Source organism: Mixophyes fleayi, chromosome 3 (assembly GCF_038048845.1).
Source record: "Mixophyes fleayi isolate aMixFle1 chromosome 3, aMixFle1.hap1, whole genome shotgun sequence".
In the NCBI taxonomy this organism is placed as follows: Eukaryota; Metazoa; Chordata; class Amphibia; order Anura; family Limnodynastidae; genus Mixophyes; species Mixophyes fleayi.
In genome coordinates, this window is record NC_134404.1 from 285,842,622 (window position 1) to 285,864,509 (window position 21,888).

General features: G+C 45.2%; 1 protein-coding gene and 1 long non-coding RNA gene across 2 annotated transcripts in view; one reads left to right on the plus strand and one right to left on the minus strand.

The window, feature by feature from the left end:
• Positions 1-15,216: 15,216 nt before the first annotated feature.
• On the minus strand, positions 15,217-19,400 carry LOC142144636 (uncharacterized). The gene is made up of 2 exons (XR_012689754.1): positions 19,327-19,400; positions 15,217-15,835 (listed from the first exon to the last, which is right to left on the minus strand). It is a non-coding gene; the product is annotated as an uncharacterized LOC142144636 (long non-coding RNA).
• A 19-nt stretch (positions 19,401-19,419) lies between these two features.
• HEATR1 (HEAT repeat containing 1) overlaps positions 19,420-21,888 on the plus strand; it is a 92,446-nt gene continuing 89,977 nt past the window's right edge. Inside the window, exons 1-2 of the mRNA XM_075203734.1 lie at positions 19,420-19,512; positions 21,632-21,794. Coding sequence (XP_075059835.1) covers positions 21,653-21,794 — 142 coding nt within the window. The 5' untranslated portion in view covers positions 19,420-19,512; positions 21,632-21,652. The remainder of the gene's footprint in view (positions 19,513-21,631; positions 21,795-21,888) is intronic.

The following is a 21,888-nucleotide window of genomic DNA, read 5'->3' on the forward strand; positions in this document are numbered from 1 at the left end:
CAGTTGAAGATTGGAAAAACCTTGCCTGCTCTGACAAATCTCGATTCATGTTGCGACATTCAGATGGTAGGATTAGAATTTGGTTTATGTTTGTATATATATATATATATATATATATATATATATATAGACAATTAAGCTTAAAAGGCGCTTGTGCCAAACATTGTGACTCCACAGTAGTGAAAAGGTGAAATACTTAATCTTTGATAATTGGTAGGCAGCTTCTTCTCTTTGCACTTATTTGCAAATGTCCAATCTAAAAGATTACAGAAAAAAGAAAGAGAAATAGCACCACAATAGTGTAAATCTTTACTTCAATTGATATAAAGTGCCAGTGCCCAAAGTGAACTCGTACTAAAATAAAATGTACAATGCGCTTATTTGATCAATATGTTGAACACCATAATATCCTTTCTCATATTAACGAAGAAGAACCCAAAGCCGAACGAGAGGATGATTTACGAATAAACTATCGTTGGAGATTCTCTGCAAAATAATCAGACATAGCCTGGGTCTCAGACAGTAACAGAGAGTAAACTCATATACCTGGTAGGATCTTCCCCAGGATCAAATCAATGGCACTATCCCAAGGGCAGTAAGTTGGTAGTTGTTCGCCAGAGGCTTTGCTGAATACATCTAGGTTTGGCGTGTACGTGGGCAGCAAGTGACCCGCAAGCCACAGTCCTGCAAAAAGGGGTTAGAACCCTGGGAAGAACCTGTGTCAGGCAGTCTCTAGAACAGCGAGGACCCCAAGATAGAACTTGGGCGGAATTCAGCAAATATCTACTTTTATGACCTTCTGGTATTCTCTACAAATGAACATAGACTTTGATTACAGATAAGAGCCACACAGCCCATCTAACATGCCCATAACATCAAACCCAATGGCAGAACTACAGGGCATGCAAGGGATGCAACCACTAAGTCCCTGCTTGAAATGTCCAAAATAAATTTGTAATTCCAATTGTCCCTGCTGATTGCAGGCCAGGAGGGCCCCAATGTTTGCAATCCAAACTGGAACATGCTTGGTTAAAAAAAATAAAAAAGATGACAGACGACATTGAAACAGCTTGTACAGTGTACAAGCTCCGATACGCAATGACTATAACAGAGCCGCAAGCTCTATTTATAGTCTAAGGCATTTTCCCACGCTGTAATGGGTAAATCCCTTAGACGGGCGGTTCCTAAAGTGTGCGCCGTGGCTCCTTGGGTGCCGCGGCGCTGTCACAGGGGTGCCGCGATCACTCTCCAAATAAAAAGAAAAACCAAACCAAAAAAAAACAAAAAAACTTACCCATCCAGCGTCGGATCCTTGCCCTCACTGACTGCCGGGCGTGACGTCATCACGTCCGACAGCATCAGTGAGGAGCGGCAGCAGAGAGGACAGAAGACAGAGGAACATGAAGAATGAAGGTAAGTAAAGGAACGTAGAGTGAAGGGGGACAGAGACACGCTGAAAGAGGGGGGGGGACAGAGACACGCTGAAGGAGGGGGGGGGCAGAGAAAGCGAGAGACACGCTGAAGGAGGGGGGCGGGACAGAGAGAGAGAGACACGCTGAAGGAGGGGGACAGAGAGAGAGAGACACGCTGAAGGAGGGGGACAGAGAGAGAGACACGCTGAAGGAGGGAGACAGAGAGAGAGAGAGCGACGCTGAAGGAGGGGGACAGAGAGAGAGAGACACGCTGAAGGGGGGGGCAGAGAGAGAGAGACACGCTGAAGGAGGGGGACAGAGAGAGAGAGAGACACGCTGAAGGAGGGGGACAGAGAGAGAGAGAGACACGCTGAAGGAGGGAGACAGAGAGAGAGACACGCTGAAGGAGGGGGACAGAGAGAGAGACACGCTGAAGGAGGGGGACAGACAGAGAGAGACACGCTGAAGGAGGGGGACAGAGAGAGAGAGACACGCTGAAGGAGGGGGACAGAGAGAGAGAGAGACACGCTGAAGGAGGGAGACAGAGAGAGAGAGACACGCTGAAGGAGGGGGGCAGAGAGAGACACGCTGAAGGAGGGGGACAGAGAGAGAGAGAGACACCCTGAAGGAGGGGGACAGAGAGAGACACGCTGAAGGACGGGGACAGAGTGAGACACGCTGAAGGAGGGGGACAGAGAGAGACACGCTGAAGGAAGGGGACAGAGAGAGACACACTGAAGGTGGGGGACAGAGAGAGAGAGACGCTGAAGGACGGGGACAGAGTGAGACACGCTGAAGGAGGGGGACAGAGAGAGTGAGACGCTGAAGGGGGAGACACAGGGTGTGAGATGGCGAAGAGGGGGACACAGGGTGTGAGATGGCGAAGGGGCGCAGTGATAAAGAGGCACAATGTGATGGTGAAGGGGTCTAAATACATCTTACGTCATTTTGACCCAACTACTTAAAGACGGGACTACCTGGTAATTATTTTTGCTTAGGGGTGCCTTGGAAAAATTTTGGTGACCCTAAGGGTGCCTTGAACTATTAATAGTGCAAGGATGGGGGGGCACACTTTTTTTAAAAAAAACCTCTTATCTATTTTTAAATTTATGACAGCTGGGACCTGCGGCTGTATAGTCTACAGACAGACAGTGTAACAGTGATGTGTTTACTAATCACGCAGTTAGGAAAAAGTGTGCTGTATCTAGCGATTTTTGCTTAATCGCAGCTTCATACATTTGAGACTTGTATAGCTAGAGTGGCAAACAGTTGGGACTCTTTACAGTAAGGGCAGTCAAGATATGGAATTTATTGCCAGGGAAGGTTGTGATGGCAGATTCAATAGATATGTTTAAGAAAGGGTTAGACAAATTTTTAGCGGAAAGGTGTATCCAGGGATACGACCGTTAATTAAAATGAAGGATAGTAGTGGATATAGGGTAAAAATAGGACTGCAATATTGAGTCTGGGGGGATTTTCACAATTGAAACAGATTGGCGGTTGCTTACTCTGGATCAATTTCAAATATAAGTGCAGGATCGCAGGAGATCCAAAATAGGTTGAACTTGATGGACTGGTGTCTTTTTTCAACCTCATCAACTATGTTACTATGTTACTATAGATCAACCTTAAGGGACCCCAGACGGAGCCCCTTTTCTAGGCCGGCCTGCAGGAAGGACAGCAGCCTAGGAAGGCTAAACCTGGATGTGTGGAAACCCTGGGACTCACGCCAAAGAATGTATGTCTTCCAAACTTGATGATATATGGCTGAGGAGGACATTTTCCTAGCCTTGATCAGAGTACCAATAACATCTTGTGAAAAACCCTTAGCCTTGAGAATGATGGTCTCAATAGCCACGCCATCAAAGTTAGCCGTTCTAAATCGTGGCAGAGAAGAGGACCTTGAACGAGAAGATCTAATCTCATCGGCAGATGGAAGGGAGAATCCACTGCAAGTCTCAGAATGTCTGAAAACCATGCCCTGCGTGGCCAATTAGGGGCTACCAGAATTGCGGAAACCCGCTCTTTTTTTCACTTTTTTTAGCACCCACAAGAACATGGGTATCGGGTGGGAACAGGTACACTAGCCGGAAGTGCCATGGAACTGTCATGGCATTCATGAAATGTGCTTGAGGGTCTTGAGACTTTGAGCAGTACAGGGGGACTTGATGGTTTAGTCTGGATGCCATGAGATTAATCTCCTGGCATGCCCCAGCATTCTATTAGGAGGGCAAAGACCCACTTGTTGAGGGACCATTCGCCTGGGTGAACCCTCTGCCTACTGAGGAAGTCGGCCTCCCAATTTTCCATGACGGGAATGTAAACGGTCGATATCTGGGATACATGGTGCTCCACCCATACTATGATCCAGGCTGTCTTCCGCATGGCCCCTACACTGCGAGCCCCCCCTTGGTGATTCAGATACGCCATTTTCTGACTGAATCTGAAGAGGCTTCCCTGCCACAAACTGTGCTTGCATCAACGTCCTGTACTGCGCTTTGAGTTCTAGGACATTGATCGAGAATGTGGCTTTTTGGGGGGACCAGAGGCCTTGAAATCTCAGTGACCCTGTTACCCATCCCCAGCCTAGCAGACTTATGTCTGTCGAAACTAAGGTCCATGGGCCAGTCTGCAGGGTTTGGCCCTTGTCCAAATTTTGTCTGGATAACCACCACGCCAGGGAAAGACCAGTGAGTTTCGACAGGCGAATGATCTGTCTCAATGCTCCTGAGACCCCGACCACTTTAGAAGAATCTCCCGTTGAAGTGGGCGAGAGTGGAATTGTGCAAAGGGCACTGCCTCGAACACTGATACCATTGTTCCCAGGAGCTTCATGCAGCTGAGGAGAGATACCTCTCTCCGTGCAAGTAGGGTCCTGGTTCTGCGCAAGAGAGTGAGGACCTTGTTTTCCGGCAAATATACTCTCTAGGTCACTGTGTCGAACATGAGACCCAGGAAGCGCATTCGCTGTGCCGGAATGAGAGATGATTTGGGTAAATTCAGAATCCACCCATGAGCTTCCAGAAACTGCATGGTGATCTGGATGTGATGAGTTAAGAGCGATTTCGACTGTGATTTCAGAAGGAGATCGTATAAATAGGGAACTATTGTGACTCCCTTCTGCCGCAGAAACCCCGCCATGATCGTCATGATCGTGGTGAACACTCAGGGAGTGGACGCTAGACCGACAGGTAGGTCCCTGAACTGAAAGTGGGAGTTTCCTACCGCAAAGCGGAGAAGGCAATGGTGAATGCAGGTAGGCATTTTTTATGTCTATGGAGGCCAGAAACTCTCCCTGCTCCATTCCAGTGATGACAGTCTGAAGGGACTCCATTCTGAACCTTTGAGTTTTTACCTGCTTGTTTAGAGACTGCAGATTTAAATTTGGACATAATGATCCGTCCTGTTTTGGCACTAGGAAGATACTGGAGTAAAACCCCTGACATCTTTCCTGTGTTGGAACGGGAACAATAACACCGGCTGCCAGCAAATTCTGGATTGCTTCCTGAAATGCCTTGCGCCTGAGGGGGAAAAGGGGGGATGCCGTGGTGAAGAACCTTCGTGGTGGGAACTGGACAAGGTCTATGACATAGCCCCAGGATACAATTACTTGTGTCCAAATGTCTGTGGTGGATGCCTGCCACTGGCCCTGGAAATGAAGAAGGCGAGCCCCCACCACAGATTCTGGTGTGGAAAGACTGTCACGCTGCGGGCTTATCACCCGGTCTCGAGGATCCTCGCCTATCAGCGCCCCTACCTCTGCAATACCCCCCTGGGGCAGAGGACTGGCCTCGGGCAAAGTAACAAAAGGACCGAAAACGTCCTTGTTGTGGTCTACTGGATCCCAAGGGAAAAGCGTTGCTCTTTCCTCCTGTGGCCACCTGAATGACCTTCTCTAGCTCTGATCCGAACAGAGTAACCCCATTAAAAGGCAAACCCTCCACAGCTTGCTTTGAATCAGCATCCCCTGTCCAAGAGTGTAACCATAAGTTATGTCGAGCCGCAATAATGAAAGACGAGAAACTAGAATTGATGGACACAGCATCCATGGTTGCCTGAGCCACATAATCAGAAGTCTCCTCGGCCAAGGAGAAAAGCTTCGCACGTGGGACGTTATCCTGAATGCCTCTAACCAACTGCTCACCCCATAGCTGAATAGCCTTGTGTCACACGCCGCTCCCATAATCAGGTCCCGGCTCTGTGACTTTCCCTTTAAGAACCATGATTCTGCTTGCTTCTCCTTCAGACCTTACTTTCACAGGTGTTCCCAGCTACTGTGATCTGGACCACTCCCTAAACCTTATTGGTCCCGGAGCACTATATTAACCTCCCAAGATTATGGGCTTATTGCCTGATCTTTGGTTACTCAGTCTACCTTGGTCTAGGCTAAATTTGCTACTGCTGTTACCTGTGTGCTGGACTTCTACATCTACAACCATCATACCTGGCACTTGTAGTTCCACACTGCTTACTGAATCTCCTACTGCTGTTACCTGTGTGCTGGACTTCTACTTCTGCACACTGAACTGTCTCGTGAGTTGCCTATTACATCTGCACTCATATTGATTGGCTCAACTAACTCTCTGCTCGGCTGCCTGTATTCTTTACTGAACTACAATCAACCTTGTCATCTGTGGTTCTATGTTTGGCACGGCTATTATTATTACTCTGCTGATTATTAGTTGCTAGACTGTTATTAAGAATATATTGCCAAGCTAGTAGCCAGTTCCGTTATTCAAGTTGTGTGCGTTCTATCTTCATGCTGTTGCTATTGGTTACCAACTGAACTTCTTTCGTGATTTCATTGTATTTTGTGAACTGCCGTGTACTCAGCTTGCTGAGTTGTACATATCTTATACTGTTGCTGTTATACCGTCTATCAATATACTATATTGCAACGCTACTAACATCTTCTGTGTTTTGTTCAACCTCCACCATCCGCTGCTAATAACATCTAAGTAGAGGCAAAAGGGATCCATAAAATATCCATAGCCGTGATAGTAAGATCAGGCCAAAAATGTCTGATCCCCCGGTGGAGCCGTCTGCGAGGGATATGCTACAGCATTTAATTCTTCGAGCTGAAAAGCTGGAGGACACATTGGCTCTGGTGCTACGATGTCTTCATACACTCACTGGTCGTCTGGATGCGTTGCTAACAAATCAACCACAGATGCCAGCCTCCCCTCCTGAGCAAGTTTCGGAACTGCAGGCCTCCCTTGTGACTTCCTCTACGCTCAGGTTACCTACTCCGGCCAAATTTGATGGGGACCCGAAAATGTGTTGTGGTTTTCTCAATCAGTGCTCAATCCAGTTTGAGCTTCAATCACAACATTTTCCCACTGATAGGTCTAAAGTGGCATATGTGGTTTCTCTACTGAATGGCAAAGCCTTAGCCTGGGCATCCCCACTCTGGGAGAGGAATGATTCACTTCTCTCTGATTATGCATCTTTTCTTTTGATGTTCCGTTGCATCTTCGATGAACCTGGTCGACTCTCCTCTGCCTCCATGGCTATACTCCGTTTGTGACAAGGGAATCTGTCAGTGGCTCAATATGTCATTGAATTCGGCATATTATCCTCTGAATTATCTTGGAACGATGAAGCACTGGTGGCCGCATTTTGGCAGGGGTTATCTGACCGTGTTAAAAATGCTTTAGCCTCTTATGAACTTCCTACGAATTTGGATGCGGTCATCTCATTGTGTAACAAAGTGGATTTATGTTTCAGAGAGAGAGAGAGCTATAGAGGAAGAGATAGCTCGCCGCCCAAGCTATAGGCCAGTTCCGCACTCTGTGTCACTTTCTACAATACCTGATGAGCCTATGCAAATTGGGAGAGCTCGATTGACCCCAGAGGAACGTGACAGAAGACGTCGGCACAAGTTATGCATTTATTGTGGTGACTCTGGTCACTTTCTAGATTCCTGTGATAAAAGACCGGGAAAAGGTCACACCCCGATCTGCTTCGGGAGAGTCAGATTGGAGCCTAGGGAAACCTTTTCTCCTGTGGCTTGTAGCCTTTCTGTTTCTTTGATGTACAATTCCAAAAGTATTGCTACTCAAGCTTTGGTGGATTCTGGTGCAGCTGAGAACTTTATTTCACAGACTTTAGTTAATGAATGGTTCATTCAATCTGTTCCTTTGGAGACTCCTGTTGTCATCACAACCATCGATGGATCCCAGCTTTCTCAAGGGGTGGTTCATGCCCGGACCGAGCCGCTTCGTCTTCATGTTGGTGCTTTACATTCTGAAAGTATTTCTTTTCTGATTTTGCCTCGTACTGCTTTTCCAGTTGTCCTGGGCCTTTCATGGCTTCAATTACATTCTCCACAACTGGATTGGAAGACTTCTGAGATTCTGTCCCGGGGTCCTCATTGCCATTCTGCATATCTGACCAAGGTGAAACCACTCCGGTCTCCTAGACTCCCTGCACCTTTGGAACCTTCTGCATTACCTTCTCTATATCAATCACCTACTCCAGAGAGGGCCCTGTCCCTCCAGTCTGCTCCAGAGACGGCCCTGTCCCAGGCGGTTCAGCCCGAGTTGCCAGTCCATGCGGTTCAGCCCGAACTGCCAGTCCATGCGGTTCTGCCCGAGTTGCCTGTCCATGCGGTTCAGCCCGAGTTGCCACTCTATGCGGTTTAGCCCGAGTTGCCACTCTATGCGGTTCAGCCCGAGTTACCATTTGGTGCTGTCTGCTCTGCGGCTCCTCACAGTGCTGTCTGTTCTGCGGCTCCTCACCGTGCTGTCTGCTCTGCGGCTCCTCACAGTGCTGTCTGCTCTGCAGCTCCTCACAGTGCTGTCTGCTCTGCTTCTCCTCACAGTGCTGTCTGCTCTGAGGCCGTAATTCTTCCTCAACAACCTCCTACTAATCGTTCCAGTTTGGATCCTAAGTGCCTACAGATGTCTATGGTTATTCCATCTTCTCCTCCTGCTGCAGAACTTGTTCAGAATTTTTCAGATACTTGGAATCCAGTTATATCCCAGCTTAAGAAGACTTCTATTCGATATAAGTCAGCGGCTGACAGGAAACGTAGAACCGTATCTGCTCTTGAAGTGAGTGACAGAGTTTGGTTGTCAACTCGGAACATTCATGATAAAGTCCCTTCTAGGAAGTTCGCCCCTCGATTCATCGGACCGTATAAAGTTTTGAAGTCATCGCTAAGTGTCCAGTGGCCACTTTTAAAAGGGGGGGTACTGTCACACTCCGCTCCCATAATCAGGTCCCGGCTCTGTGACTTTCCCTTTAAGAACCATGATTCTGCTTGCTTCTCCTTCAGACCTTACTTTCACAGGTGTTCCCAGCTACTGTGATCTGGACCACTCCCTAAACCTTATTGGTCCTGGAGCACTAATATTAACCTCCCAAGGTTATGGGCTTATTGCCTGATCTTCGTGTTACTCAGTCTACCTTGGTCTAGGCTAAATTTGCTACTGCTGTTACCTGTGTGCTGGACTTCTACATCTACAACCATCATACCTGGTACTTGTAGTTCCACACTGCTTACTGAATCTCCTACTGCTGTTACCTGTGTGCTGGACTTCTACATCTGCAACCACCATACCTGGTACTTGTAGTTCCACACTGCTTACTGGATCTCCTACTGCTATTACCTGTGTATTGGACTTCTACATCTGCACACTGAACTGTCTCGTGAGTTGCCTATTACACCTGCACTCATATTGATTGGCTCAACTACCTCTCTGCTCGGCTGCCTGTATTCTTTACTGAACTACAATCAAGTTACCATGTCATCTGTGGTTCTATGTTTGGCACGGCTATTATTATTACTCTGCTGATTATTAGTTGCTGGACTGTTATTAAGAATATATTGCCAAGCTAGTAGCCAGTTCCGTTATTCAAGTTGTGTGCGTTCTAGCTTCATGCCGTTGCTATTGGTTACCAACTGAACTTCTTTCGTGATTTCATTGTATTTTGTGAACTGCCGTGTACTCAGCTTGCTGAGTTGTACATATCTTATACTGTTGCTGTTATACCGTCTATCAATATACTATATTGCAACGCTACTAACATCTTCTGTGTTTTGTTCAACCTCCACCATCCACTGCTAATAACATCTAAGTAGAGGCAAAAGGGATCCATAAAATATCCATAGCTGTGATACCTTGTTAGCCCAGGCCACCACCATAGTGGGTTTAAACATACTGCCTGATGTCACATAAGCTGAGTGGAGGGCCTAATCACACTTTTTATCTGTGGGATCCTTCAGTGAAACCCACTCCTGAGTGGGAATTGCTGAAGAGGAGGACAGACGTGCTACAGCAGTGTCAACTCTTGGGGAGGCCTGCCATTTAACGGAATCCTCTGCAGGGAGAGGGTAAAGCGACTTAAATCTGCCCGGCATCATAAACTGCTTATTTGGCCTCAGTCAGGCGTCGGTTAACATTTCCATCATCTGAGTAGATGGTGGGAAGGCAGCCACCTGCACCTTGGTCTTTTAAACAAAGAGAACAATGAAGGGGCCGTGGGTTCTGGATCTGCAAAACCTAAAGTATGTCCGATACCCAAAATAAGGTTATTAACATTATGGGCAGATGCATAATCTACAGAAATAAGTGTGTCCTCTTCTTGTAGATCAATGTTTAATTCACCTTCTTCTTCTGAGGAATGCTCTGAATCATGATCGCGGCCCAGAAATAATCCTTTTGGCCCTGTGTGATATTGTAAGCAGGCGTTCTTTTCCCTGAACTAAATCAGACTGAGCGGATGTGCCTGCGGCAACTAGAGAGTGTGTAGAAGTGTGAGAAACTGGAATCTCATGTACCTCTGTGGACCGTAACATCATCCTGGTGAGTTCCGCCATGGCTGTTGTTAGAGACTTAGCCCAGAGCGGTTCTTCCATAGCTGCTGTCCCCTGGGCTGGACCGCATCGCTCCTCGATCTCAGCTTCGCAAGCCGTGCAAAGAGCCTCCTGGTTAGGCTGTCCAATAGATAATTTGGCATTACATTTTGCACATTTATAAAACAGCGCAGACATACCAGCAGATCCCTTATTTTTGGACGTCCCCTTCTCAGACATATTTTAAATGTATAACAGATTAGTTAAACTAATTACAAAATTAATAAGAAATAGTCTGAGCACTAAAGTCTGTACACAGTACAGCAAGATCTTACAATGTCTGTATGCTAGGTAAATGTCTTGAGCATACACCAATCCCCGGACACTGAAACAATAGTCCTGATTGTGAACAGCACTCAAAGGTGTGCAATATGTCTCTATGGAGTACAATATTAAACAGAAAGAATGATACCAGTTGATGAAGAGGCAGAGCAGAGGAGCAGCGTGCAGCACGACGATCTCCGTGTCCAAATATGGCCGCATCCGTGCCAGGAAGTAGGAAGGGGGTAGAGGGAAGTTCCTCCTCCAGAACCACCCCCCAAATATGGCAGCCACTGTGAACTGCCGATCAGCGCACACCTTAATATGGCTGTCGGCGTGTAATGTATTCATGCTAGAAAGAGTGCCCAGGCAGCGTGTGCAGTGTTTTTTGCAAACGAATTGCCTCCTAAGGAGCGCGATCCTTAGCTTGTCCCGCGCTGCTCGTAGTCTACGGGGAGGGGGGGGACTTGCTGGCACGTTCATCGGGCAGAGGGAGGTGGATCGCTGCAGCTCCCCCGCGCGACTTAGTTACACTGTGGCTGAATAAGTAGCCCCTTTTTCCTTTGCGGGGCACCTAACGCCCAGTAAAGCTCATTTCTAGGGGATGACTGCCGGCCAAGAGGTGCAAGGTAAGTGAACGATGCTGCTGCTTACCAGGCAGGGCTATCTTAACGACATTATGGACCCCTGGGCAAAGCAGCGCGCCGGGGCCCCTATATATATATATATATATATATATATATATATATATATATATATAATTACACATATGGGCCCCCTTAACTTACCTTTCAATCGCCTCCAATCCACTTTTCTTCTTTTTTCTGGGTTTTCGCTGAGTCTCCGTTCCTCCATGCTGTACTCGCAGTGAATGTCTGGCGTGACGTCATCACACCCGACATTCACTGCAAGCACAGCATGGGGGAGGGGCCAGGGAGGGAGCCGGATCGCCACCTGACCTGAACAGGGCCGGATTAAGGGAATGGAGGCCCCTGGACTAAGGGGGCCACCATTCCCCCGTGAGGCCCCCCCGAGATATGCTCCCCCGTGAGGTTCCCCCCCGTGACCTGCCCACCAGCCTTTCCCAAGCACTTTTTTCTGTTCTCCTCCTGCCACTGTAGTCCTTACGCAGTGTCAGCAGCATTGATCGGGCCGGGAGTGCCCCTGCTCCCCGCAACGATCAATAAGGCCGCTGAGCTATGTCAAGGGCCCCCTGGATGCCTGAGGCCCCTGGGCTGTAGCCCAGTTAGACACCTCGGGTTAATCCGGCCCTGGATCTGAACGATCAGGTGACCGCAAAAGGTAAGTTGTTTTTTTTTTTGCAGGATTTTTATTATTTTCATTGAGTCCTGCCTTGGGCCCTCTTTCCCCCTGCGCCCCCGGGCACCTGCCCATCGTGCCCAGTCGGAAAGACGGCTCTGGACCCAGGATGAATAGAGATGACAGGCTATTCACCCCTCTTAGTCTTAGGATCGATCCCCACACTAAACCTGAAAGGGAAAATAAAATAAAAACATGTAAAACCTAAAACTAAACTAAGTATAGGCAGGAGCTTATACCAAACTATCCTATCTCCTAGGCACTTTAAAAAAAACGAGGAATCTACAGGAGAGGAGGGGCATAGTAAGGGAGGAGAGTGAAGATCACACAAGTTGATAAGTGCCTAAACTCCTAGTCCCACTACTATACCCCAATGTCTCGCAGTGTCCCCCAATAGCAGGAAAAAGAAAGCTTTTTTTTTTTTTTTAAGCCATGCCTATAGCGCCCTCTGGTGTAGATATAGTTCAATAACTAAAAGAGTTGCTGCATTTTTTTGTCAAATGGGATATAATTTGTTGTATTACTAGTTAGAATGTGTATACAAAAATATACATTTATTTTATATTAATATTCAACCTGACTTATGTAGGCTGTGGCTCTCCTGCAATTATAGAACGAAGAGTTGCATGTTCTGCCAGCAACGTGGTGCCAGGGCATGCATGCATTTGTCGTTCCGATGGCCGTAGAACCTTAGACTATATATCTTCGATTTAAAACGGTATATTTATATATGTACACACTCAAAAAAGAAAGTGATCTGTCAGAATTTAAAATTAAATTCAAAATATATACAATCATAAATGCAAACAATCCTTGATTCTATGCAGATTTCTAAACAGCGCTTTCACTATCCATTGAGAACATTATTCAGTCAATTTGCCCTTCGTATCTGGTACATACACTGCATGGGAAATAACACACTCAGTGTGAGCCAGCTAAATCCCCTTCACCGTAGGTACCTTTTGGCCCCTGCTTGCCGGGTCATGAACTGGAAGGGGATTTAGCCAGCTCACTGTGATGTGTCTAAATCCCTTCACACTCTGCCATACTGCTTTGGCCCCCCTTCACACTCTGCCATGCTCCTTTGGCCCCCCTTCACTCTCTGTCATGCTGCCTTTGCCCCTTCTCCCTCTCTGCCATGCTGCCTTTGCCCCTTCACTCGCTGCCATGCTGCTTTGGCCCTCCTTCACTCTCTGCCATGCTGTCTGTGCTCCCCCTTCACTCACTGCCATGCTGCCTTTACTCCCCCTTGCTTAAGTTCTTGCACTTACCTTTTCTATTGGCTTCTTTCTTCTCTTCTTTTGTCTTCTCTCTTCTTGCCGACTCCTCTCTCTGCCGCTCCTCACTGAACGTCAGCCGTGATGACGTCACGCCCCAGACTAGGTGCGAACGGAAAAGAGAGTAGTCGGGGAGCACCGCGGTCACGTCATATTTAAAAAAAATATATATATTTTTTTAAAGTTACCCGCTCTCTTCACCAACGAAGAGGGGAGCGATCAGGGTCGGGGCCTACCGGGGGATAGCCCGGCTCCCTGGTGGACCAGTCGGACCCTGATAATGTGTAGATATTAGCCCATGAGAAAAGTTATTTACAATTAATATTCTATGCTAGAACCTTAATGCACATCAGCATGCATTAGACATATAGAAAGAGCCCCCTCTCCCTCTCTATTCACAGAACTTGTTTTCACTAGCAGACAATTATAGTTGCCAGCTCATTTGTTTGGTGTTATTTCGTATTCTCTATATCTGATGCATGTAGATTTGCTTACAGGAGTTGACTATTATACTTGTATACTTTGTAGTGGATGCTTTAGGTTATGTTTTAATCATATTTCCCCACTCTCCTGGATTATCCGAGAGACTCCCTAATTCTGCATAGATCTCCAGCACTCCCAGAGCTGTTGGTTTTCCTGCATCCTGCCACTTCCTAGTGAAGTGGGCAGGATGGGGTCCTCCATGACACGAGTCACGGCAATTTGCGTAATGTAGGCTTTGCCACTGGGCCATATTGATGCGGATGCGTAAATGTATCATTGGGGGTGGTACCAAAATGACACAATTCCCTGCCCCCCCTCCGTCCTCACACTTAACCATACCTTAAGGATATGTACAGATTTTAGTTAATCACATTTTTAAGTTAAAAAGAACTTGGATATACACATGCTGTACATTTTGCTCAAGTGGTACTTATGTGGCATTATTAACCACAATGGGTCTGGTGACTCCCCAGTCATTGTCTCCTGTCCATGTACTAGGATACCTCATCTCTATCCTTAATCCTACTTGAACCATACTCAAGAAGGGCACTGGGAGTAGGTATAACAATTATCATAACAAGAGCGCATAATGGTGAACAATGTAAGTAAGGCAGACAAGAGAAGGAATGATTCTGAGGATACCCTATCACAGTAAAATTATATATATAATATATATATAATTAAATCATTGGTCTGCTTCTGTCCAGTTATGCATTCGGACACCCCTGCACCAGATTGGGATGAAACCAACACGAGATGGTCTAGTTGGATACTGGCCAGGTTTTAGGTGGGGATTAGGGTCCCAGTAGAACCTCCCGTTGGTGTACGCTGGGCAGAACTTTGACCTGGCGAGCCTGTTCTGGGCCTTCCACTAGATGGATTTCAATGACATTTAATATAAAAACAATACTTTAGGGATTTATCCAATATTTTTACATGCTATTAGGACACAAGAGGAAAGCGTGTAGGTCTCTTCCACACGGGTCACATATACACATGTAACAAGTTATCTAGCATACACATTTTTGGGTCGAAAGTTATCTTCCAGGTCTGGTGGCTTGTAAACAAAATAAAATGTGCTACATATAAAGCAGTGTTTCTGTCCAAGTTGTGGCCAGTGGTCCTACATGTGTAACTTACTGACTTACTGTACATGGTGAATTATTGTGCACCATTTTCAGAGGCTTATGGCATGATATCAGCACTAAATAGATTGTTGAAATAATTAGATCACACAGTGCAAGACAATGGGGTATATTTACTAAACTGCAAGTTTGAAAAAGTGGAGATGTTGCCTATAGCAACCAATCAGATTCTAGCTGTCATTTTGTAGAATGTACTAAATAAATGATAACTAGAATCTGATTGGTTGCTATAGGCAACATCTCCACCTTTTCAACGCATCAGTTTAATGAATATACCCCCATGAGTGTGATGGTCCGGCCAGCTGCCTGGATCAGTCACCCCCTCCTGGGTACTCCATTGCTGGGGTGGGAACCTTGGTTGGCATAGCAATTACATGTAAAGTACAGACTTGATATACTGAATATGTAGATGTTTTTGAGAAAGTATAGCAGGCAAAACAAAAATAAAGATGTAGTAATTTTAATGGTGAAAGAAATAACTAGTTTATAACAACCCTTACCTCTCAAATATACCAAAAAGCTGCTTTCAGTAGGTTTTGTTTACATCACATTATGCATTTCTTACAAAATATTCAATTCTAGAATGTATTAGAAAGCTCAACTATATGTGGTATGTAACAGCACACACAAATGTCTGATAACGTCCATTTAAAATATCAGGTAATATATTCCACTTGCTGGTCATCATAACAAGCGACAACATAACTATCATTCTTCGCTTTAAATTCATCAGGCATTATCAAGTGGGGCAATAACATGAAGTTCGAGAGTAGAACTAAAATAATTAATAAACTGTCTGTATTTGGTTTCTTGTTTTCTCCTTCGTTAATATTGCTTGATGAACGGACACTTTAAAAAAGAAAACCCATAATAGTCCACTCCAGAACATGTCCTTTTACCCTCTGGAGCGCAGCTCTGGGAGAAGAAAGTCACAAGCACTATTTGAACTTTTCGTTAAACAGGTGAGCTTTCAGCAGGGACCTGCAGTTAGAGACAATACTTGACAGACAGACATTCTGTTGAAGATTTCCAGGGGCAGCATTCAAGAAGGGTCGTAGTCCTGAGAGCGGAGGTAACCTGGGAGAAAAAAATTAAAAACATCAGCGTGAGCAGAGGGTTGGTATGCAAAGAGATTGTGATAATAGATATTACAAGTGGAAATTGATAGGACAGCACTAAGTACTTTTGTAGTGAAAATATAATTAAAATGAAAGACAAGATGATTTTAGTAGAAGAGCAGTAATTAATGATGGAGAGTAGAGAGGTTATTCCTGCAGCAGCTATTTAAATGGATTGTAGGTGACCAAGATATCATTACAGCAAGATAGAGGTTACAGAAGTCTGGACAGTATGTAACAAAAATTGCTTTGTAGTACAAGCAAAAATGTTTTATTTCTGAAAGAGTAATCAGGGAAAGAAAACACAAAAGCAATAGGATTTTTATATATCCGATAAATTATTTTATCTTAGTCCACTGGGAAACATTGGGGTATAGTGTAGGGACCAGTCATGCGGACACTTAAAGACATCCTAGAAGTTCACCGTAGCTCTACCCCCTCTATACCACTCTCCCGATAGGCCTTCAATTTATGTTTAACCCTGAAGAGGAGTAGACAGGCTCAAACATCAGCGATCGTGGGTGGGCAGTACACCATCATGCCAATTTCTTATCAGCAGACTTGGCGACTGGGCACCTAGCAGACAAGAGAAACCTGGGCACCTTAGCTTTTGGTACATTAACTGGAAGGAAAGCACTTTTTCCTACTGTCGTCTAACTAATAAAATTGTCTAGCTACAGCCCAAACAGGACACCCACAGAAAAAGGAAATGACTCAAGCGTCTTCTTAGACTCTATAATAGCTTCCAACGACTAAAGCCAGAGAGTCCAACAAGCCAAAATCACAGAGGCAGATATCCATGCCCCAATCAATGCATTGTTCAGGACCACCTCTCCCAGATACTCTGTAGCTCTCTGAATCTGTTCCACCAACAGGAGCAATTCAGATCACGTTTTGTCAGCTAAGAAGTCCTTGGTAAGCTGCTCAGACCTGCATTTTCACAACCATAGTCACCCAAGCAGAGTGGGCCTTAAGGAGGCTCCTGTTGTCCCAAAAAAAAGGACTTAATGTTACCCTCGAACTTATGGTTCGCACCATCTTTAAGCATGGCTGCAATAGGACTTGGGATGGTAGTTGTCTTGGACAACCGCGCTACAGGTGTGCCCACCTTAGGAGGTTTTTCGCATTTACCAAGGGAAGAAGTAAGCAGAACTGTAACCTATGGGGAATCCTGGAACTTCCGGTCTGGCAAGTTACAAACGTCACCCAACAAATCATCCAGCGTAAGAAAAATGTCTAACACCTGGAGCACAGCATGTATCAGCTCCCTCACCCCCTAAAAGTAAGTGGTGACTTCCTGCCCAAAGCAGGAGTCCTACATATCTAGCACTTTGCCCTCCCTATGAGCAGAACAGTCAGAGTCTGGCTCATTCTCAGGTTGGGGTGTCACCACCATCCTGCACTTATACTTAACGTCCAACATCCTCTCCAAAATGGAGGAAACCAAAACCAAGCTGCTGCCACAGGACCTTGGCCCAACAAAACACCGAACAAACCAGACTCCCTGAAGAGCGAAAAAGAAATGACTAGATGAGCAATCTAAGCCATAGAGTTGGCTAGTGACTTATCCCAGGCATTTAGAGCTTCAGCTGGAACAGGTAAACTTCGTCATACAAGCTACCCCAGCCATAGCCCTCGAGGATGACACCCCAATCTGACAGATAGAAGAAAATATAAAAGAACAGACAAAAGCAGCACTCAATCACAAAAAAAAATGAGCCTGCAAGACAGCCCTAGAGCTCAATAAATCTTTTGGACTAACCACTTAGTAAAACACAAAAAACCTATTACCTTAAGAGTAACAGAAAAAAGGAGTGCTGGTGATCCAAGATGGCTGCACCCGTGGAGTGACAGACCACCAGAGAGAAAGTGCAAGGAAAAGAAAGAAGCACCTCTCCCCAGAAATGCATTGGTAGCTGTTCAAAAGGAGGCACCTTCAAACAGTCCAGTGCCTAGTGGGGTCTTACATATACCCAGTATCCGCCCCACCTGACCCAGGCCCCTTAACAAAACATGAAGCCTGCCCCAACACTAAGAGATATCCATTCCTGTGGCCCACAGCAGCTTGCTAAACCTATTTTCCAGTACTGTGGTGAGAAATGTTAACACTCATAGTCCTGCTGTCCTACAGAGCACTGTGAAGCAGTGAATGCCATTCCTGCAATCACTGCCTGGGAACCCCTGTAGCGACTATGGCTAGGTCCTGCGGAGGAATCCAGCATTGTGAGTGGGGGCATTAGCGTAATCACCACCTCATTACCTCCGATCTCCTGCTCAAAGCATTACAGTCATCCGCGCTGTGACACTAAAGTTGAAGACTTTGGAGATCACCCCACAGTAATAAAAAATATGTCCTGCCACACTGGGCAATTATTTAAACTGAAGGCCTAAAAGGAGAGGGGTATAGAGCAGGAGGAGTGTCAGTGAACTGCTAGGATGTCTTAAATTGCCCGTTCGCCTGGTCCCAACACTACCCTCCCATGGTTCCCGGTGTCCTGCAATGAATGCTGAAAAATATAAAAAGTTAAAAGTTATGGATAAGTGAGAAGGCTGAAGCATGGCACCTAAAAAAAAGTGCGTAGAAAACGGGATGTATTGTTATTTTTGTGAGCTAATTGAGATAAGTCTTTTAGGTACGTTGTTGTGACATAAGCAATTATACTAATGGTCTCTAATGATGATATCATCCGAGTAAAATGTGAATAGATACAAAACCACAACATCAATGGCATTAACAGTGTCTGTATTATCTCATTTGCTGGTAAGGCTCTACTCCTCTTTCAAATAAAGGGTGCCTCTTTTCATTTTGAAGTAAGAGGTGACGGGATTGAGGCAGCGGGGACTGTGAGGGAGAAGATAATGAGCACGTGTCATGGGGAATATCAGAGAAAAGCTGGTGAGTGTTGTAGGGGTATTGTTGGTTGAGGAGGGGCCCTGTGGGGAACAGGCTTCTCCCTCACATGCCCCCTCTGCCCACATGCTTTACTCACACATGCCCCCCCCCCCTCTGCCCAGCACCTTTAGCCACACATGGCCCCCCTCTGCCCAGCACCTTCAGCCACACATGGCCCCCCTCTGTCCAGCACCTTCACATATGCCCTGTAGCTTCCATCACACATGCCCCCCCTGTGCCCTGCAGCTTCCTTCACACATGCCCCCCCATATGCCCTGCAGTTTCCATCACCCCCCCCCCCTGTGCCCTGCAGCTTCCATCACACATGCCCCCCCCCCTGTGCCCTGCAGCTTCCATCACACATGCCCCCCCATATGCCGTGCAGCTTCCATCACACATGCCCCCCCCATATGCCGTGCAGCTTCCATCACACATGCCTCCCCTGTGCCGTGCAGCTTCCATCACACATGCACCCCCTCTGTGCCCTGCAGCTTCCATCACAAATATCCCCCCTGTGCCCTGCAGCTGCCATTACACATATTGATTTGCCAAGATACCTAAGCTGAACGGGATTTAGCCGCTACCACTATCATAGAGTAAACCGGAAGTGTGAGATAGAGCACAGCAAAGTAGTTCCGGGTGAGGGGTCGCTCATGCTTCCATGTGGTGTGAGTGTGGAGCTGGGAGATCCGCTACATTGTACCGGTGCTGAGAACAGACTATAACACAGCACACGTAGACAGGTATATAATAGCATCATGTAAGACTTCACTCTATAGTTGTTTATATTCATATTCGCAAGAAGAAAACGGCTGGTTTTATATTATTATAAAATATATTATTATATTATTATATCTTAAGTAAGTTGATGGCTCTGTAGAGAGGTGTTGCTTTGCTTCGGAAATTGTTAGATATATGTTTACGTGCTAACGAGACCACTTTCCACAGTGTGATCATATTCTTCTCATGATTTTACACGACATTGGAGGTAAAATTATATTTAAAAATAGTTATCTCACTCGGTCCAGCTTACTGTAATTAAGAAGAATGTGGGAAACAGCGACAAGATCATCACACACAGAGACACGGGTCAGGCTGGTGGTTCAATGTTTGTTTTCTACAGTGTATGAGAAAATTAATTTTGAACTAGTCTGTCAAGCAACAGATTTGCATTATGTTATGGGTATGTATATAATGTCACAGCAAAGGAGAAAGGTAGGCAGATAAACCACACAGAAAACCTTGTCTAGATTGTGTCCTCTTTCACATGTTATGTCAGACATGACACTTTTAATGTTGTTCACGCTGACATGATATTGAGCAGTTTCACAGCATTTGTAATGTAAAGTCACCATTGTTTCCCAAAAGAGTTGTATAGACTTGTATGTAATACTGGTTTGTTGTGTTGTAGATCTACCTTGTGAGATAGGTAGTAGTTTCATCCTAAACTCAGGTTGAGGACAGATACAACTAGCCCAAAGGATTCCACCTTTATATGACTTTAATTCACTGTGTAGGTTGTATCCTTTTCCAACTTTTGCATTATTTTGTTGCACTTTCTAACTGCTTTCTGTGTTTTATAGCCATTTATATTATCAGACATAGTTGTGTGTTTGGTCATTGGGATACATATGACACAAAGCTACTCTCTGGACTCCAGTGCTGCATACTGCTAAATTGTGGTTATTAGCTCTCATTAGAAGGCTATTGCTATAATTTATTTACAATGGGGTTTCTTTTAGCCACCTCTTCCTAATCTTAATGGTTGTCCTATGGTAGATCTAATACGTGAAAAACCGTATTTTGATGTATTTGGTTGTATCTGTGCTATAACTCAACATTTCTGGATGCATAGATGGTTTACTGAGACATAATAGGAACAATTTGCATATCTCTGCCCACAATTCCTTAACTTCTTTTGCTGCTGTTTTGAGAAGCAATGTTATTTTATAGTAGAGGGCAGCTTCATACTTGGCAAGTGCCACTTTATTTGGTACACCTGCATGTTAGTGTGTGTGTGTGTATATATATATATATATATAATATATATATCTATATCTCACACACACACACACACAATATCAGCCAATCCTGTGGCATCAACTCGATGCATAAAAACATGTAGACATGGTCAAGATGTTCATTTGTTGTTTAGACCAAATGGCAGCATGGGGAAGAAATGTGATTTTTGACCATGGAATGACTGATGGTGCAGAAGGGGTGTTTTGAGTATCTCAGAAACTGTTAATCTCCTGGGATTTTCACTCACAACAGTCTCTAGAGTTTACAGAGAAAGGTGCGCAAATAAAAAAAAAATCTAGTAAGCGTGAGTTTTGTGGGGAAAAATGCCTTGTTTATGCGAGAGGTTGGAGGAGAACGGTCAGACTGGTTAAAACTGACAAGAAGGTGGCAGTAGCTCAAATAACAATGCATTACTACAGTGGTATGCAGAGGAGCATCTCTTGACTATACAGGAAGTCGAACCTTGATGTTGATGGGCTACAGCAGCAGAAGACTGCTTTGGGTTGCATACTGACACTATTTAACCTTAAATAGTAACAGACACTAATAAAAAAAAAAATCATGGTTACTTTTTCTAAAATATGGTGTAATTCTCGCTCAGAAGAATGATTACCCCCTTTTTCTCTCCATATTTCTTGTTGTTTTTACAGAATTGTCACAGTTATCTTGAAACTCTGTAGGGACATAATGCAAAACTTTTGTTGATGTAACATAGTTCACATGTGATTTCTTTTGTTTGCACTAAACCAGTTCACCCTTTAGTTCTAAACAATTATTTGCTAAAATCTTATCTTTTGTAACAGTAATGTAAGTATTTAATTTTCTGTTTTCTGCACATAGCACACTCAACAGGCAGCAGCCATGACTTCTTTATCCCAACAACTTAAGCGTCTTGCACTGCCACAGAATGACCCCAGCTTGCTTTCTCGACATCAGGTCGCTTCCCTTCTCTTTGATCCCAAGGAAGCTGCAAATATTGATAGAGACACATTTTTCGCTATTGGTAAGTGGAGTTTTATTTTGCAATAATGGCAAGAAGCCATTCACTGTTTAATTAAAGAATGATTCTTATACTACTTCGTACATTATTGTTGGTG